Source organism: Cyprinus carpio, chromosome B22 (genome assembly GCF_018340385.1).
Source record: "Cyprinus carpio isolate SPL01 chromosome B22, ASM1834038v1, whole genome shotgun sequence".
Lineage (NCBI taxonomy): Eukaryota > Metazoa > Chordata > Actinopteri > Cypriniformes > Cyprinidae > Cyprinus > Cyprinus carpio.
In genome coordinates, this window is record NC_056618.1 from 31,634,548 (window position 1) to 31,652,326 (window position 17,779).

Genomic DNA, 17,779 nt, shown 5'->3' on the forward strand with positions numbered 1-17,779 from the left:
TCCAGTGTGTAGGTTCACTAGGTAATTTTGGGGTTCTGATGAAAAACCACAGTTAAGCACCATTGGTTTAACAGTTGCCTACAGCTGCTGTTAATAGAAAATGCATCTTTAAAAGCATCTTATAGTCTAGTAGCTAAACTGCAAGACTGACATTCCGATGATTATCCTTGCATCACACTCTTGCATCTCTAGGCCATTCCCTAAGTGCTCGTCACATTGGAGCGCTTGGGCTGTTCCTAAAGAGATATCTTTGCTGACAGGCTGCCAGCTAGATTTCAGCATGAGTTACCTGACTGGTGAATGAGTAGCTATTGCACTACACAGCTATGGGCTGTATTAGCCAGAGATGGTTTCATAATAATTCAAGTAAAGAAGATAAATTAATTCCCCCCCCAGGTTCTGTTTGGGGTTTGAAAGGCCTCAAGCTCTGTTTGACTTTTCCTAATTTTATGAGGATGGATTAAAAACAAGGTTCATGATACATTGCTTCTGTCTGAGGACCACAGGTGTGAAATATTAGTAGTGTTTCCTTATAGGCAAGAATCATTATTACTACTTGGGGGTAATGATTTGGGCATCTAGCTAGTTACACCCTACACTGTAAATTTATTTTATTTTATTTTTTTCAAATTTGTAAGTAAAACAAAGACTACTGCTATGTTCTTCATGTAAAAATACCCCAGTAAATACCTAATATATACTTGATAGTATATTAAGTAACACTTATTTTATTTCAATTTTAAGTTTCAACTGAAGTTATTAAAGTTGATTTTTTTTCATCTAGCATTTTTTAATTATCTAATATTTTATTTTAATATTTATTACCTTTATTTTGATTAACAAAAACATTTTTTAAGTTATATTTACATATTCATATATAAACAAATATAAAGAATGTTGAGAAAGTGAAGTAGTAGTGAAGTAGTACATTGATTCATTTTAATTTTGTATAACAGATAATCTATTTGTTTAAAAACAAACAAAAATAAATCTCCCTACATAATTTTTCCTCAAACTGGGGACACATTTTAAACCAGCTTGGCTCATGAATATTAAACAGATGATGTACCTTTCGCCAAGTAGTGATTTGCTGAAAGGCAGTTTAGTGGGTGTTAGCTATAGACGGATTACCGCTTATCACTTGTACATTCGTTCAGTCCACTGCTGATGCAACCAGTTGGCAGAAGCTTCTTCTAGGTCTTGAAGTCATTGTATTTCAAAAAAATATATATATTTTTGTTGTCACAACATCGCAAAGTTAAAAGCAACTGCCAAAATATACATTTTTAGAAGTGGGTCTAGTTAAATCACAGGTTGTTTTGTCAGGGCGGCATGTTTAGTGTACTGTGTGCCATAAATAAAAACAAGACACTTCAGATCATCAGGTTGTGTATCTGTGAACCAACACTCGCATACATCAGATCAAAGACACCCATCTGAATTGCTTCGAGCTTCATGTCAATCCAGAAAGACAACATCATTTGACTTCAAAAAGGGAAAGGTAAACGAAAAGGAAGGAGTTGTGAGTTTCTCGCGAGGTGCCTGTGGAAAGACAAACTCCCTATATGACTGCAGCTCATGGCAACACTACATTCAATTGTTTTCACAGGTCTATTTCGAAGAGCACAATAAAGCTGTAAGTGTGATGCTTTCCCTGACGAGTGCCTTTCAAATTGTTCCATCAGTGCTGTGAAATGCAGGGGCAATTGCTCGACCCGGCAAAGCACTGCTCGACGCACTTATCAGCAAATGGCAAACAGTGCAAGCAAGCGCAAGCTGAGAGATGCTATCATAACCCCGTGGATACCTGGAAAATGCATTGCACTGTGTGACACGATTTAGATTTCCAGCGTTGCATCTCACAGATTAGCTGGCGGGAGGAGTGAAGATGTAAATATGGAATTATCAAGGATAACATTTTCTGGAACAGAAAACCAGTTGTTTAAACACACGGGAAGGTGGAAATGGTTGATTTCTTTCTTTCTCTTTTTTTGTTTGAAGAAAACATTTTTACTAAAGCATTTATGTTTGAACACATCTGCTCTCCCATTCAAACTCTGTTGTAGGGTTTTTATACATTTATGTGAAATATTTCACTCAGAATGTACATTCTGTCATCATTTGGTCAGGTCATATATATATATATATATATATATATATATATATCATATATATATATATATATATATATATATATATATATATTTTTTTTTTTTTTACTTTACACCTACTTTATACTATTATACATCACTACACTACAAGTCTCTTGATGTGAAGTGACGTAATAATCAATCGAAAGACTACATTTTAAGCAATTATTAATATTTTTTGCCAATATTATTAAAAGTTGTTCTAAGTTGAGATTATGTAAAATATGAATTTGAAATATTTGAACTAGTAAACACAGATTTTGAAACATTAGAGTGTGTAAAAAAGATAAGAGAGCTTTCATTTATGGCTGAATTACTCCTTTAATGTGACAACAACAGGAAGCTTCCTTGTCATGGAGAGTGTAAGACCTCAAGGCCTTTTCTCCACAGAGGATCCATCTCTCTTTTTGCACCATACATGCCCCCCTTCATCCACAGGGCTCTTTATATCATTAGTTTATGTCTGCCACAAAATATAACACCACAGGGCCTTTCATTTATTAATCTGGCACACGGATGAAGCCCATGGCAGGGCTGGATGGAGAAGCGTGCCAGCTGGGTCAGTCTGTGTCCAGGCCTTCGGGTGGGTTCACAATCTCCAGTGAACAAAACGAATCGGCTCGGAAGCCTTTGGATACCGTTGTGCTCGGTTCGGTCTCCATGCGCACCAGGCACCATCTCTATCAAACGTGACACAGTTTCGCCGACACCAGGGAGATGATTTTCTATTATTAGAGCAACATTCCTTCCATCCATTCAACTCTGAACAGGAATACACTGCAAGCAGCAACTGAAATTCACTTGTACAATCAAGTAAAATTAGGGTGTTTCTTCAACTTTAGGCCTGTGGAATGATGCACACTTTCACAGTTTGTTTATTTTGATCTAAAATATCCAGTGGTGTATATACAAATGAATTGCATTCTGTAATTTACTCAGTATTTCTTCAAAAAAGTGTCACATTTTTAGTTGTTCTGCAAAAATTTGCATTCAGAATTTAGTTTCAGTGGGAATCAACATGGAGTTTTGAATGCAGGCAAAAGATTTCCTCAACAGGTTGGTCACGCATATTTGAAGTTATGACTAATAGAAAGTTAGGTTTGAAAGTTATTTCTGTGTAAATGCTGAATCTACACTAGTGATAATAACTTATGATTTTTTGTGTTTTTTGTTTGTGAAATTTTTTGATAATTTTGCTAATGTTGAATAAGATTTTTTAGATTTTTAACATTTTTGAATTAAAACGTCCCACTCCTTTGTCATGCCAGAATCACTGAACCCACATGAAGCCATTGAAAGTCACAACACTGAGAGACACTGGTGTTCCCTAAAAAACATCAGCATAATCGTTTCCAAAACCGATCAATCTTACCCTCAACAGTGGCTCTTTTTGGCAGGATGGTGACGGCACCGATGGCGGCGTCCTCGAGGCCTTGAATAGGGCTGTTCTTGGCTCCCCAGCTGTCCGAGCCAATCCACAGGAAATGGCCCACTTGATCGGCTCTTTTGCTGGCATTAAGGATCCCCCTGCGAACATTCCCACACAGGAAACCATTACAGTGACTTCGAAGCCCTCTGTGATGCTTCAACAGTGCAGGAGATGTGGGATCGCGATTGTAATAGCATCCAGATTGAATCGTTATTGTGTATGAAATACAAAAAAAGCAATTTTCAATGGGTTTGCTTGAATGATGACATGTTGATGTCATTAATCAATACCCCAAGCGGCTGAGCTTATCCAGCAAACAAGATATAAAGCCCTGAAGTGCACCCTTGAGTTTTATCTAAGTAATAGCTTTCAGGCCAGTAGAGTATTGACTTGTTGTCATCGAGAACTTTCTATGTTGTTATTTTTGGAGCTCGAAGAGGAGCAATTAATTTTTTTAAATTAAATTTACTGTAGCTCTGTCTTGCAATTTCTGCTTCCTCTTCCTCTCCTGTCAACAGCTTACCGAATGTCTTCGTCGTAAGCAAAAATAATGACCGCCCGGGCATTATGGGTCTCCAGGAGCTGTCGGATAATCTTGTCAAAATCAGCCTGCTTGTGGTCGTGAGGGATCTTCAGGGACTGAGCGATGCAGATTCCACCTACAGAAAGAACAGAAAGAGACCCCTGAGTCAAGCCAGTGACGCCGAGAAAAAATAAGAGGGATCTTCAGGGAAATAATAATAATAATAATAATAATAATATATTTAAGAACTTTTCTCTAATGTTGGAATATGGTTCCCATTTGGTTGTTTTTGGAACCAAAAACTAATCTTTCCAGAATGTTGTTGGAAGGTTTTTGTGACAACCTACAGATGACGTATAAAGAGTGTTCCTTAATTGTTATTATTATTGGTTTTTTTTATAAATATTTGTATTTTTATAATCAAAAACAGAACATTTCAGGGCTTTATTTATTTATTTATTTACAACCTAAAGAGAACTTTTGAGAATGTTATTATAATTAATAATAATAATAATAATAATAATAAATAATATTAATAATAATTTATTTATTTGTTTGAATTTTATATTTATAACCTTAATAGAATAATTTTTTTAAACAAATTAAATTGTTATTATAAATAATAATAATAATTATAATTATAATTATAATTATTATTATTATCATTAATAATAATAATAATAATAATAATAATAATAATAATAAAAATAATAATTTATTTATTTGTTTGGATTTTATATCTATAACCTTAATAGAATATTTTTTTAAAACAAATTAAACTTGCAGGATTTATTTATTTACAACCTAAAGAAAACCTATACAGAATGTTGTCTATTTTAATTATTATTATTATTATTATTATTATTATTATCATCATCATCTTTTTTCTTGGGTTTTATTTTTACTACCTTATTAAACAAGATTTTTGTACAGTAGGTAGACATCCAAAACGTCACTTCTACCGCCGCTCGTACCGCCGCCGCGGCGTCTGCAAAGTGCATTTGCAGCTTTTGACCGCTGAGTGGCGCTTTAATCACAAGTTTTCAAACAAGCGCATCAAAGCACATTTTCGCAAATAGACGTCAGTTTTGCCTCTCTGATGTGTTACATTTGACGGCCGCAGTCAGGAAAATGAAAGAAAAACACTATAGTTAAAAATATTTAATATTCATTGATGAAAGTTTGGTAAATTATGAAGTTATGTGCATTTCTTAGAACGAATTCAAGCAGGATAAATGTCAAGCCTGTGCCTGAGCCTGTGCTTATATTTTTCTCTAAGCTACACAGTATTACACCATATTTTATATTTGACACATTTAATAGGTGTGCAGTATTATTTATATAATATGAATTATGTGTTATATTATTCAAAGGAAATTGTGGTTTACTTTGCATCAGAGCATTAAAAGTGGTAGCCTATTTTAGTGAGCTAGGCTACATGGATTTATATGCAAAATGTCAATATTCTCATATATTAGGCCTATATTTTAATTTATATTTTAAAATTCCTTTAATAAAACAACATGCATTTTTGTTATTCGTTAACTGTCCTTTATTTTGACAGACAACTTCTTGGGAAAATATATTTGTCTGTAAGAAATTGTTGCTCGTTTTATAAATTATTTTCTTTTAGTAAAACGTGAGGCACTGTATAATTTCGTTCCCATTATTTAGGCCTGATTAAAACAAGAAACGAATAAATTAAACCTGCACAATTTAGCTAAATCATTGAAATTCTAAAGAATGGACGGATTAATAAAATGTCCTCACGATTAAACTCAAGTTCTCTCATTATAATCACCAAACTGCAAATGATGTAAAAAAAAAAAAGAGCTTCATTAATAGACAACTTCAGTGATTTTAAAGGGAGCCGCCGTTACTTGCTTACATAGAATTTAAGTAAAAAAAAAAAATTGCAGCCGCATTTAAATGCAGGTGTGTAAAATGTCTGCGTGCAAGATTTTATTCTTATTTGTTTTATCTTCACTACAAATCTTGTTTGGTTTTATTTTGGATAATTGCATGTAAAAAATAATTTACGTTGTAATGCATATGCAAAATGTGAATAACTATTCATATTTAAGTGTTTGTGCCAAAATTATTAATGCGCATGCAGGACAGGGGGTAAATCTTTGGAATTCTTGAATTTTTTCCTGATAATGCATTAACTTAAAATTGTGGTGTCTCACATACATGAGAAATATATCTACAGAAGGCTTGAAATGTCTTTTAAACGAATCAATTCAGAACGAAAGCATTTTGTAATCTGTGAAGGTTGTATGTCTCTTTAAAGGCGCGTTCATGTGGAGAGAGGCAGCACTGTGAATTTCATCTTGCAGCCGACAAGAAAACATTTGTTTATTAATAAATAATTAAAATGTCTCCTTTTTTTTACAATTATTGGGCTACTTCTGCCTGTGCTTTGGGGCAAACTTAATGCATGTGCTTGAGCGCGAAATATATTAAGGCTCATTATGGATTATAGATGTAAATGTAATATAATCCTGCGATTAGTTGAATAATGACAAATGAAGACTAGTAACTAGAAAAATCTTACGTGGGAGGCAGACCTATTAAATAGCCTCTAGACATCTCTGTTAAAGTTTTTAAAGCATTTTATACGCGTTTGCATAAATTCTTCTTTCAGAACGGTCTGTAATGGAGAGATGCCTTAACACTGATTTTTCCTCTGAAACACAAAAACGAAAATTGAAATAAAATTTATATTTTTTTTTGAGAATGGCCAACCCTTCTCTGCAGAGATTGTTGCTTCTGGTTTGTGCATTGTAAATAGGCTAAAAAAAAAAATAAATAAATAAAAATAATTAATTAATAATAATAATAATGTTCCAAAAAGTTTTTTTTTGTCATGTCTGTAACGCATGTGTATTGCCAACTCTAAAAAAGCCTATAAAACATCATAGACGGATCATAATGATGTCTGGACTGCTCTGGATGTCGTTTGCGTATTTATTTATTTTATTGAGTTAAAGGCAACTTCCTCTGAAGTTATAATAACTAATAAACTATATTGCTATACATTAGTCAACATTTGAAGTGGATCAAAACCCTTTCTTCAAAGTTGCCCTAAAACCAAAATGATGAGTCCTATCTAAACCTGTTCTGCAAGTTTGATACCCTCATAAGACACTGTCCATATGAAAGACCAAGAGATTCACACCTTTATCTCGACCCCCACAAGGTATACATAACTACCCCAACCCCCTCCAGCTGAACTGAATTCGGTCTGTTTTTTGGCTGTGAGGAACGGTGTGTGTTCTCATGTTACTGTGTTGAAACATGCCTGCACTCACAGCAGCCTTACTCTTTTTATTCATTATTTTCCCGCAGCCCATATTATTGTTTTCACAAGACCATAATAATAACAAATTATCAATTGATAATTAATCATTATTTTACGAAAATCATTGTTATTTGTGAACGTAGCGTTTGCGGAAGGCTTTAAGACCAAGCGGAGTCCTCCATCAGCTGCTCCCGCTTCACAGCGCGCGTGACTCGCGCTAACTGCGCCCAGCTTCAAAGTCCGCAAATTTTGATTTAACTAAATCAGTTTGAGCGAATACAACTTAGTGATCATGAGCCCAAGATTTAGCAAGACAGAAAAACATTCAGTCTACCTGAAGGAAGATGTGTTTCATTGTAAGTTAATGCTGTTAATTAAATAGAGAGTTAGAGAGAGAGAGAGAGAGAGAGAGAGAGAGAGAGAGAGAGAAAAAAAAAGAAAAAAACCGTGTTGGCTATTCCCTAAACTTGGAGCTCATTATTGAAGTACAAATCCAAACACCAGAAGCAAACTCTCAGTGTTCTTTCATTGAAAAGTATGCATTTTGTTTATTCACAGGCTATATGGTTGAAATAATATTTTAGTTCAAAACTTTAAGTGCCATTATTTAAAAAAATGCTTTATTGGCTAACGCAGCGGTTCTCAACCCGCGGGCCGCATGCGGCCCGTCACGAATTCAAATGCGGCCCACCATGCTGAACACAATTAAAAAAAAAAGAACTTTCAGTTTTACAATTCATTTTAGTTTTTACATTCATTTAAAAATGTACTAAAGAGATATAAGCTATAGCCTAATGTTTATATGTAAAATTCTTTTGTTTTTCATATATTATTTTCAGACATGAGCAGACGTTCCGCATTTTATGAACACATACAAGCGCGCACTTTGGCAGAATTCAATTCAAATAGTCATCAACAGCCATTAGTTCGGTAAAATTGAGCATCAGAATTGACAAATTTGTTTTTAAGGGAGTAAAAAGAAGTGTGGAAATGCCAGCAAATGAACACATACAAACAAGAATAGTCACAGTATCAGCAGTGAAGGAGAGTGCTGGATTTTCGGTTTGCGCCGTAACTCACTTGAAGAAGTTCAGGCAAATAGAAACACCCATACTACGCAGCAGTCATCCTTAATTGCAGAAATGTGGCAAAACATCTCTGGAGAGAACCTCATATTATTAAATTCGAAAGTGCTTTCCATATTTGGATCAACATAGGCTACATTTGTGAACGCACATTTTCTGCAATGTCGCGCGTCAAGTCATGCTCCCGTGCGCGTCTTACAGACTGCAACTTACAATCGCAACTTCATTGTGCTGTTACTCCTTTAGAGCCGAATTTCACAAAATTGGTCAGCTCCCGACAGCATCAGGTGTTTTATTTATGGGGAGTAGAATTATTAATTTATTTCAATGAATGTAATCGATTAAATATCATAATATTTAGGCTATAATATTATAAATCAGGTTGGTTTGTATTGATGACGTAATATGTAAATGATATGCGTGCGGCCCGAGAGACTTGCACTTGGACCATAGTGCGGCCCGTTGGAAAAAAAGGTTGAGAACCACTGGGCTAACGTTTCATAGCCCTTCAGTTGTTATGCTTTAAAATCCCATAACATTTGTAATTTCACAGTATTTTCACCTCCTAAATCACTAACCTTTAAAGTCACAATTCTATAATGGTAAAATTTAATCAGGCCGATGGCACTTTTAATTACATTATTATTATTTTTTTTTTTTTTTAGAATAATTGTAGCTTACATAAATAGGTGAAGCAAAACAAATATGAATAATATTTGGATCGTCCCTTATTTTTTCCCTTATTTTGTTAAAGAATAAACACTTATTTTCTACAAGAATAAACATGATAACATATTATTAATTCATAGAAATAATTTAAGCAATTAAAACCTGATAACATATTTTTAAAACCTTTTTTTAAAAAACTTGAACTTCAATACTATTAAACTGACTTTAAAATCTCAAGGAGTTTATAAGTTAAAAAGGGTAAAATGTCACAGTGCATGTTAAATAGCCTAAATTAACTTGTGTTAACAATATAATTAGAACTAACAATATAATTCGATTTTTTTTTTTAAATGAACAATTCCTGTATAAAATGGGACAGCAACCTTTATATCAAACATTTTGAAATCGTCCACAGCTGAGCAACGCGCGAGGCAGGTTGAGCGTGAATGTGCTGCACAAAGTCATTTTCAGATGCAATGAAAATAAAAAAAAATAAATAAAAAACCCTGGACAGCCTAGATTAGGCCCAGACTCTGTTCCTAAGTATATAATAATTATAATTACCCCACAGTAACAAATTTTAACCGATTAATCACCTATTTTCGTTTGCTGCATGTTATTTTTTATTATTTATTTATTTTTTTTTAAAACAGGCTAAAAAATAAATTAAGTTTGTGAGAGGAAAAAATATATAAGTATATATATAAGAATATATAAGTCATGTATAAGTTGCATTTTATTACATTCAGAAATAATAACGGCTGGCCTAATAATGTTATAATGTGCCAACAGGATATTTTTAGTTCTCTTCACTTTACAACAAATCCTTTAAATTTTACAAATTTATCAGAACAGAACAATAATTACAAATATATAATTCTAATGGATAAATAAAATTGCAGTATATAATAATATAGGCTTAGCTATAAACAAACAAAAAAATAAAATAAATGAATAATAATATAAAGCGAACCATAAGGTAAGGTTGGGCTCTCATTCGGGAGAAATCCAAACGTTTCCATGTTCGTGATGTTGCCTATTTCAAGCTTAACTATTATTCATTAGGAAAAATAGGCTTTGTAGTTCACGCGTGTTTCAGTATCGACGGGGGAAAAAAAATACAAAATCACAATTAACAAAAATATGCCAAAGTGGACCGCTGCTCGCGCCGAATGGCACGGTGAACGGCTACTGTTTCCAATGAATGTGCGCTAGGCACCAGCGCGATCAAACAGCTGAAACAGAAAATACAAAATTTTTGGTCACACAGTAAAGGCATAATTCAAAAATGCAAAGTGTTAGCAGTTTGAAAAATCAAGAATAATAACAGAATGAATCATAATTATTGCTAAATGCTGGACCGTTCTCATTTCTATCTGCAAATGGAACCTGAAGGATTTTTTTTTTTTTTTTAAACCAAGAATGAACCGAAATGAAAACATTTAGCTTTTTATCCGTATATATAGGCCTTATATTTAATGACTGTTTAATAACAATAGCAAGCATAAGATCCTTTGTGTAAAGGTCTTCTTTTAATTTTTGATGAGTAGACTGTAGCCTAAGACTATCCTACATTTTGAAATTAACTCACTGTACATTTTTTAGTGGTTTTTTAAAGATGGTACAATGTTATATCATAATGTTATTGTTGTTTTACCTACTCCTTTTATCTCATTTTACAATTTCATTTAGTTCGCAATCCGTCCCTTTGCGCCACCTGGTGGTAGTTTCGCGAAGGATTTTAACACTTGACTGACTTGAAGTTAACGCCGCGGCCCTGCGGCGGCGGTATTACCCATTTTGGTTGTCTACTATCTGTAACTATAAATTAATCTTGCAGGGATTTTTATTTGTTCTTCATTTATATTATATCTCTGTCTGTCTGTCTGTCTGTCTGTCTGTCTGTCTATCTAATCAGACACTAACCTTTCCAGAATGTTGCAGGGATTGTTTAAAATATTTAATTTTATTTTATTGACAACTTAACATATACAGAACATTCTCTAATGTTTATTTTTAGGTTGTATTTCTGTAATTCTAAAGTAACCTTCATAGAACATTGAAGGGAGTTATTTTTATGTCAACCTATATATAACCTACACAGAACATCCTCTAATGGTTATTACATTCTATATTTAGAACCATAAACCAACCTTTCCAGAATGACACACGAATTGGGCCGATGTCTATTTAAGACCCCTGACCTAGAAGAATTTATTTCCTGCAAATATGTGATGAATATCACATAGGAACGTCCTGAACAGCACTGCCAAGAAAAAAGTGTTAGGGTTTGTCAAAATCCATCAACAGTTCTGCAGGTTTTGAATCAGATAGAAATGGAATGTCACTCTTTCCTACCAACCATTTTCAAGACATTCACCTGTTAAATATGAATATTCAACATGACAGACAGGATCGCTCTACTTAGGAACATCAAAACTCAACGCTGTTTGGTAAAGATGTAAGCGAAAGTGAAATACAACTTCATCTTTTTATAGTTTGCCGGTTGATGACGATTCCAAATCTCTCTGGTGATTTATTAGACGGCCAGTGTCAATATCGGAGTCCGTGCTCGCTGCCCTGGAGAGTCGCTTTTATGAGCATGGCATCAGAAGATTGGAAATGCAATAAAAAAGGACAGACAAACGACGTAAACCCATGGCACGCTGGCTGCTCTGGAAAGGGAGGCGCTGAACTTGGCATCACTCCCTGTTTGTCTCGCTGAAATCCCACAGCCCGTTCACTGCACTGTGTACTTAGCCATGGGAATTTTTCCCATTATTGAGAGTATTCACTGGGGAAGCTCACACTGTTCTGCCATTCTGAGATAGACGAATCCCACAGAGCAGAGTGAATGTCAGAATAGGGGTTGTTCATTGCGATTCAAATGCGCTTTGTCACACAAATGTGAAAACACATGCTCAAACGCTAATGCTGTCTAGGTTTCCAATGTACTGTACAGTTTTGCTCACTAAATTCACTCTTGTATTCCAAATGCTTTGTAAATCAGTTCATGAAAATCATGAAACAATATCAGTGGCTCAGTGACTGATTTGTTTTATTGATTCAAACAGGCTAACTCAAGAGTATATGAAAAAATAGCAGCAAATATCACCAAGTCATTGAATCAGTCTTGCAATATGTTTCTTTTCAGTAAGCATTTTATTTAACATTTTCCCATCTTTTTAACTTATTACTTTACATTTATTCAGACTCCAAACTTCAGGTAAAATCAGGTAAAATAGATTTCTTTATTACAAAATAGGATTTTTTTTTTTTTTTTTGCACATCAATTTGTATGAATCTTAAAACAAATATTGTCACTGATAGATTCATTGAATGATTTGTTAGGATGACTCAGACTAAAGTTTGTAGAATCATGTAAGGAGTACATGATTCTTTTTGACCTCCTCACATGAGTCATTTGTTCATGAATCAGACTTTTCAGCCCAATCTCATGGCAATTCATACATATTTTACAAGGTGGCTTATTCGTACAAATTTGTATGACGTATGAAATTTTCGCTAAATTGTTCGTATTTTACGAGTTGCACAATTCTTATGAATTTGTACGAATTACCTACACCTAATACCTCCCTAAACCTACTAGTCACTGTGGTCTAGACAAATCGTACAAAATCGTATGAGTGAGGTCATACAAATTCATATGAATTAGCCACCTCGTAAAATAGCTATGAATTGGTTGTGAGATAGCATTGGGCTTTTCTCATTTTGGGGTATGATTCTTTTCCCCCAATGCTTTGTTTCCTATTTTTGCACCTTTATAATTTATAACGGTCCATTAATCCAGACTGCAAACTTACAACTCAGGTAAAATGAGATTCCTCTATTTTAAAATATGATTTTTTTATCTTTGTTTTGCAAATCAGTTTATATGAAACATGAATAAGAATAATGGCACTAACAGATTCATTAGAATCATTCAAACAAGGATGACAAGATTCTTTTTGACCAGCAGTTCATATGGATCATACATGAATCAGACTTTAATGATCTTGTGGTATGTTTCTTTAACATATCCCTGCCTTTTTAACTCATTAGATTACATTAATTCCGACAACTAACTTTCAGCTCAGCTAAAATGATATTATTTTATTATGAAATATTTTTTCTTCATCTTTGTTGTGCAAATCAGCTCATGCTAATCACCAAAGAGAATAATGACACTGACAGATTAAGTAACTGATTCGGTGAAATGATTCAAACCAAGTAACTTGAATGTACATGATTCTTTTTAATAAAATTCTTAAAATAATCCTTTCATATGAGTCATTTGTTCAAACTCATATGAAATAAATTTTTGTTTGATTATTTTTTATTTTTTTTTTTTTGTTTTGTTTGTGGGTTTGTTGGAATGTTGTTATGGTGTTTTACTGTATGTTTATTTGTTAAAATGATTTTTTTATCTTTTTTGTGTTAATTGGTTTGATTAAAAGAAGCACCTCACGTGAGTCATTTGTGCATGAATCAGATTAAACTCATTTTGCAGTATAAATCTTTTCAGTCATTGTTTTATTTCATTACTTTATTTCAGACTATTTTCCTCTCCTTTTACCTCATTACTTTATTTCAGACTACAAACTTAGTTAAAATGAGACCTTTGTCATAAAATAAGATTGTTTAAATCTTTGTTTTGCAAATCAGTTTGTGAATCATTAGAAAGAACAGTGAAGCTGACAGATTCAGTGACTGATTCATTATAACAACTGACCATTTTAAAAATTGAACAATTCAATATGTATAATAAATTCAAGCTGTAAAACAAAATTTAGATGAAAACAGAATAGAAATGAGTTATACTGCACTAAAGTCAGTTTGGTTTTCATAATTTGTCATTTCCTGCTGTACTGTGCCATCAGATTAAACCGCTACACCATGAAAGGAAGTCCAAAATCTGAATCTTTCCGGCCTTTCGAGTTGAGTTAATGCGATTTAATTGATCTGTCAACTAATGTTAACTGACCAATTAGGATCTTCAAGAAGCATGTCACCAAATGGCAGGAGTCGCGGTAAATTGACATGGACAGGCCCTCCAGACACCAATTATAATTAAATCCCTCTTAGCCATGGGTTTCAACCCCAACACGCCTCGAAAAAAAATACACAATGCATGCTGACAATGTATGCGGCATGAATCACCAAAGCAGATACAGACTGTATTTTCCCTATACAGCTACAGCACACCATGAAATCTCTGAAATGTAATCCAGACATTCTTTACGGCGCTCTTTGTCTTTTGTAAAACGCTGTCGTTCTTCTGAGTCGAGATATTTTGAAGTGTGTTGTTAAACCACTGCAGATCTCCGTCACTAATCAGTCACTTCAGTCCTGAAATATACCTATGGACAGTTTCAGAACTAAAAAAAATAAATAATAATAATTTTACATATTTTACATCTATAATGGTTAATTGTCTTACATTACTGAATAAACCAGTACAGCTGCATTGGGTTACAGGACTAATAGTCATTTTAAAGGTGAGCTCAGGTAAAACAATGCATGCTCTCAGCTCACCTTAAATTTAAGTGTTGCTGACAGGACAAGCTCAAAGAGATAAAAGTGAAGAGATCTGATCAAGTAAAACCAGGTTTAGTAGCAGGACTCTGACATTTCTCAAGGCCAGTACTGTTATTCACATCCATAAAGCCGGATGTCACTCTTCGCTGCTGGAGACGATCACTAACAGACTGCAGTGACCTGACCTGGATCTGATTCCTCATCTCGCACCGTCTGAAATGACCAGCGCAATCCAGGACAAACCGCAAGACGTATCACTTTCTCAAAGAACTCCCGCTTTCATCCATGTTCACTCAAAGTATTTTACATTTAACAAATAGAGAAAAAAAAAAAAGAAAAAAAAAAAAAACATACAGATCATACCAACTACACAAATGCTCCCGATAAATATCATGATCAGGAAATTATCATTTAAATATGAAATACATATGTAATTTAAAACGTTAAAATAAGTTACAAATATCAAATAAGCTCTTATAAATACTATAAAATAGTTGCTATTGTTAAATAAAATTAAAACTATTAAATCATTTTAGTAGTAGTAGTAGTAGTAGTAGTAGTAGTAGTAGTAATAATAATAATAATAATAATTTAAAATGTTTAATTAAAATGCATAATTCTAATATATATTCTGCATGTTGCCTTTTACATTTTTGCTGATTCATAAATTATAGTTATAAAATTGTGGACTTCATCTTTCAGTGATTTTCTATAGTTTTTATTTTATTCCAAAAAAAACGACTGAGAAATAATGAAACGTTAAAAAGTTAAAAGCGTGTAAAAAAGCTAAACCGTGATGACTGCATTGACCCCATTCTCAACCTATTAAAAATGAAAACGCATGTAATTTTGAATTTTTTATCTACTATATGTGTTCGGTGGTTGTGGCTTGTTTATATCAGCTCTTTTCACAGCCTACATTGCAAAATGCGAGGCTGCTTTATTTCTCCCAATATGGCAAAGCGGAGTGACCTACAAATGCTTGATTTACGACTTTCCAGCGCTGTTTTCTGTTCTTTCCAAGCATAAATGTAAGACAAATGAGTTTACATCAACATATTTCCTGATTCGTTCCAAACCGCCACGCGAAAGCCTAAATCACGAATGTTGTCGCTCGGAAAACAGCGTTTTGATGAACAGCTTCTGGTAATTGGCTCTTTGGAGATTGTTGATGCCTCGTCTTTTCATCACGGCGTTTCAACAGCCATCAGAGACACTCAGAGAAATACATGTTTGAGATTCGAGACACTTCCTGTCATTAAGGGGTAATTTATGCTACATGAATGTGGAGGGCACTGTTTAAATCAAACAGCAAAACCACAACTGGCATCAACATGCAATCAGACACTCGGATGCAGGTGGATTCACCGCTGAGATGATGAGCACCGTACTCAGGAATTTTTTGTTCTCCAGTTCAAAATATCTAAACACTCTCAAATCAAAATACATGTACTTAATAATAAAAAAAAAAATGTAATTAATAAAAAAAAGAATTTGAGTTTTTTTGTTTTTTTTGTTTGGTTAGGTTTTTCCTCTTGTTTTGAACTTAAACTTATTTAATTTTGATATTTTTTTATCTTATCAAAATTAAGTGAAAAAAAAAAAACTTTATAAATGGGATAAGAAAAAAAAAATAGCATTTTCCTTTTGAAATGTTAAGTGTAATCAAACTTTAATATCTTAACACATTTTAGTGAGCTTTTGGCTTGATATAAAAAAAAAGATCTGTCAAAAGTGTAAGAAAAATAACCTTGTTATCAAAAGGATATGAATTAAGATTTTTTTTTTCTTAATTTCATTTTTCTTTTTACATAATTCTGATGCATTTTACAGAAAACAAGAATTAATATTGCATCAAAATTAATTAGTTTTTGCTTAAACAGCAGCAGCAACGATAATGAATCTGCCAACGGGTTACAAAAAATAATTCAAAATGAATTAAACCAGGTCAGAAAAATAACTTTAAAAAATAACAAGATTAGTTTTCTTAAACCATTAACTTTTTTTTTTCTGAAAACAAGAGATCAGAATTATCAAAATGAAGCAAGTTTTTGCCAAAAACAACAAAATATCAGCCAAAGAGATAAGTAATTAAATAATTATATATACACATAAATAAATAATAGAAAAATAAACTTAATTCAAAGGGAAAGCTAACAAAGTTGGCATATATATTTGTTCGTTTTAAACATGAATTCACTAACATGGGACCGCGTTTCCCAAAAGCATCGTAAGCTCAATCAATGGAGCTACGATCAACTTAAGCTTATGAAGCTTTTGGGAAACACAGCTCAGGTTTGTTTGTTTTTGTATTCATTTATTTATTTTACTTACAGTTTATTTATTTACTTACATTTATTTATTTTAATTTTTTTTTACAAAAATTCATTCTTTTTATCAAATCTTATCAAAACTGAAGTTTTCATTAAAACAAACAAACAAACAAACAATCTTTATCTTTTTTTAATTAAGTTTATTTTTCTGACCATGTTCACAGATTTTTTTTTCTCTCTTCTTGTTTTAAGCATCAAATAAATTAATTTTGATACATTTTTGCAGAAAACAAGACTCAAGCATCTTGCATGAAAATGAAGTGAGTTTTTGCTTAAAACAAGAAAAAAAAAATCTAATGCAGTAAGAAAAATAAATCTTATTTTCCTTTGAATTAAGTTTCTTTCTCTGATCTCGTTGCATGAACTCACTTAATTTTGATACATTTTTTAGGTAAATCAGACTTGATAACATCAAAATTAAGTGAAAATTGTCACAATACACTCGGAGAGCAAGGAACGAGGAGTTCTTAAATACCACAGTCTTTAATAATCCAATCACAATGGGAACGTAGCAGACACAGGAACACATAGAAAGACGTTCAGAACCGACAAACAGTGACTGAAAGGACGATGGCTTTTAAACACAGGATAATTGGGGAAGAACGAGACACACCTGGAATCAAATTAACACAATCAAAGTAGGCAGAAACTGGGTCACAGGGAGCAAAAACACACACAGACAGGTCCATAACCCTGACAAAAATAACTATGCTATTTGAATTTAGGTTATTTTCAGAATACCGTTAGT

The 17,779-nt window shown here is 33.2% G+C and overlaps 1 protein-coding gene across 2 annotated transcripts in view; it reads right to left on the reverse strand.

Annotated features, from left to right (window-relative positions):
- Positions 1-17,779, reverse strand: part of LOC109099699 (metabotropic glutamate receptor 7-like) — a 203,817-nt gene that overhangs the window by 96,794 nt on the left and 89,244 nt on the right. For both annotated transcript variants that reach the window (XM_042749679.1, XM_042749680.1), the window contains exons 3-4: positions 4,103-4,238; positions 3,523-3,677 (exon numbers count right to left, since the gene is read on the reverse strand). In XM_042749679.1, coding sequence (XP_042605613.1) covers positions 3,523-3,677; positions 4,103-4,238 — 291 coding nt within the window. The remainder of the gene's footprint in view (positions 1-3,522; positions 3,678-4,102; positions 4,239-17,779) is intronic.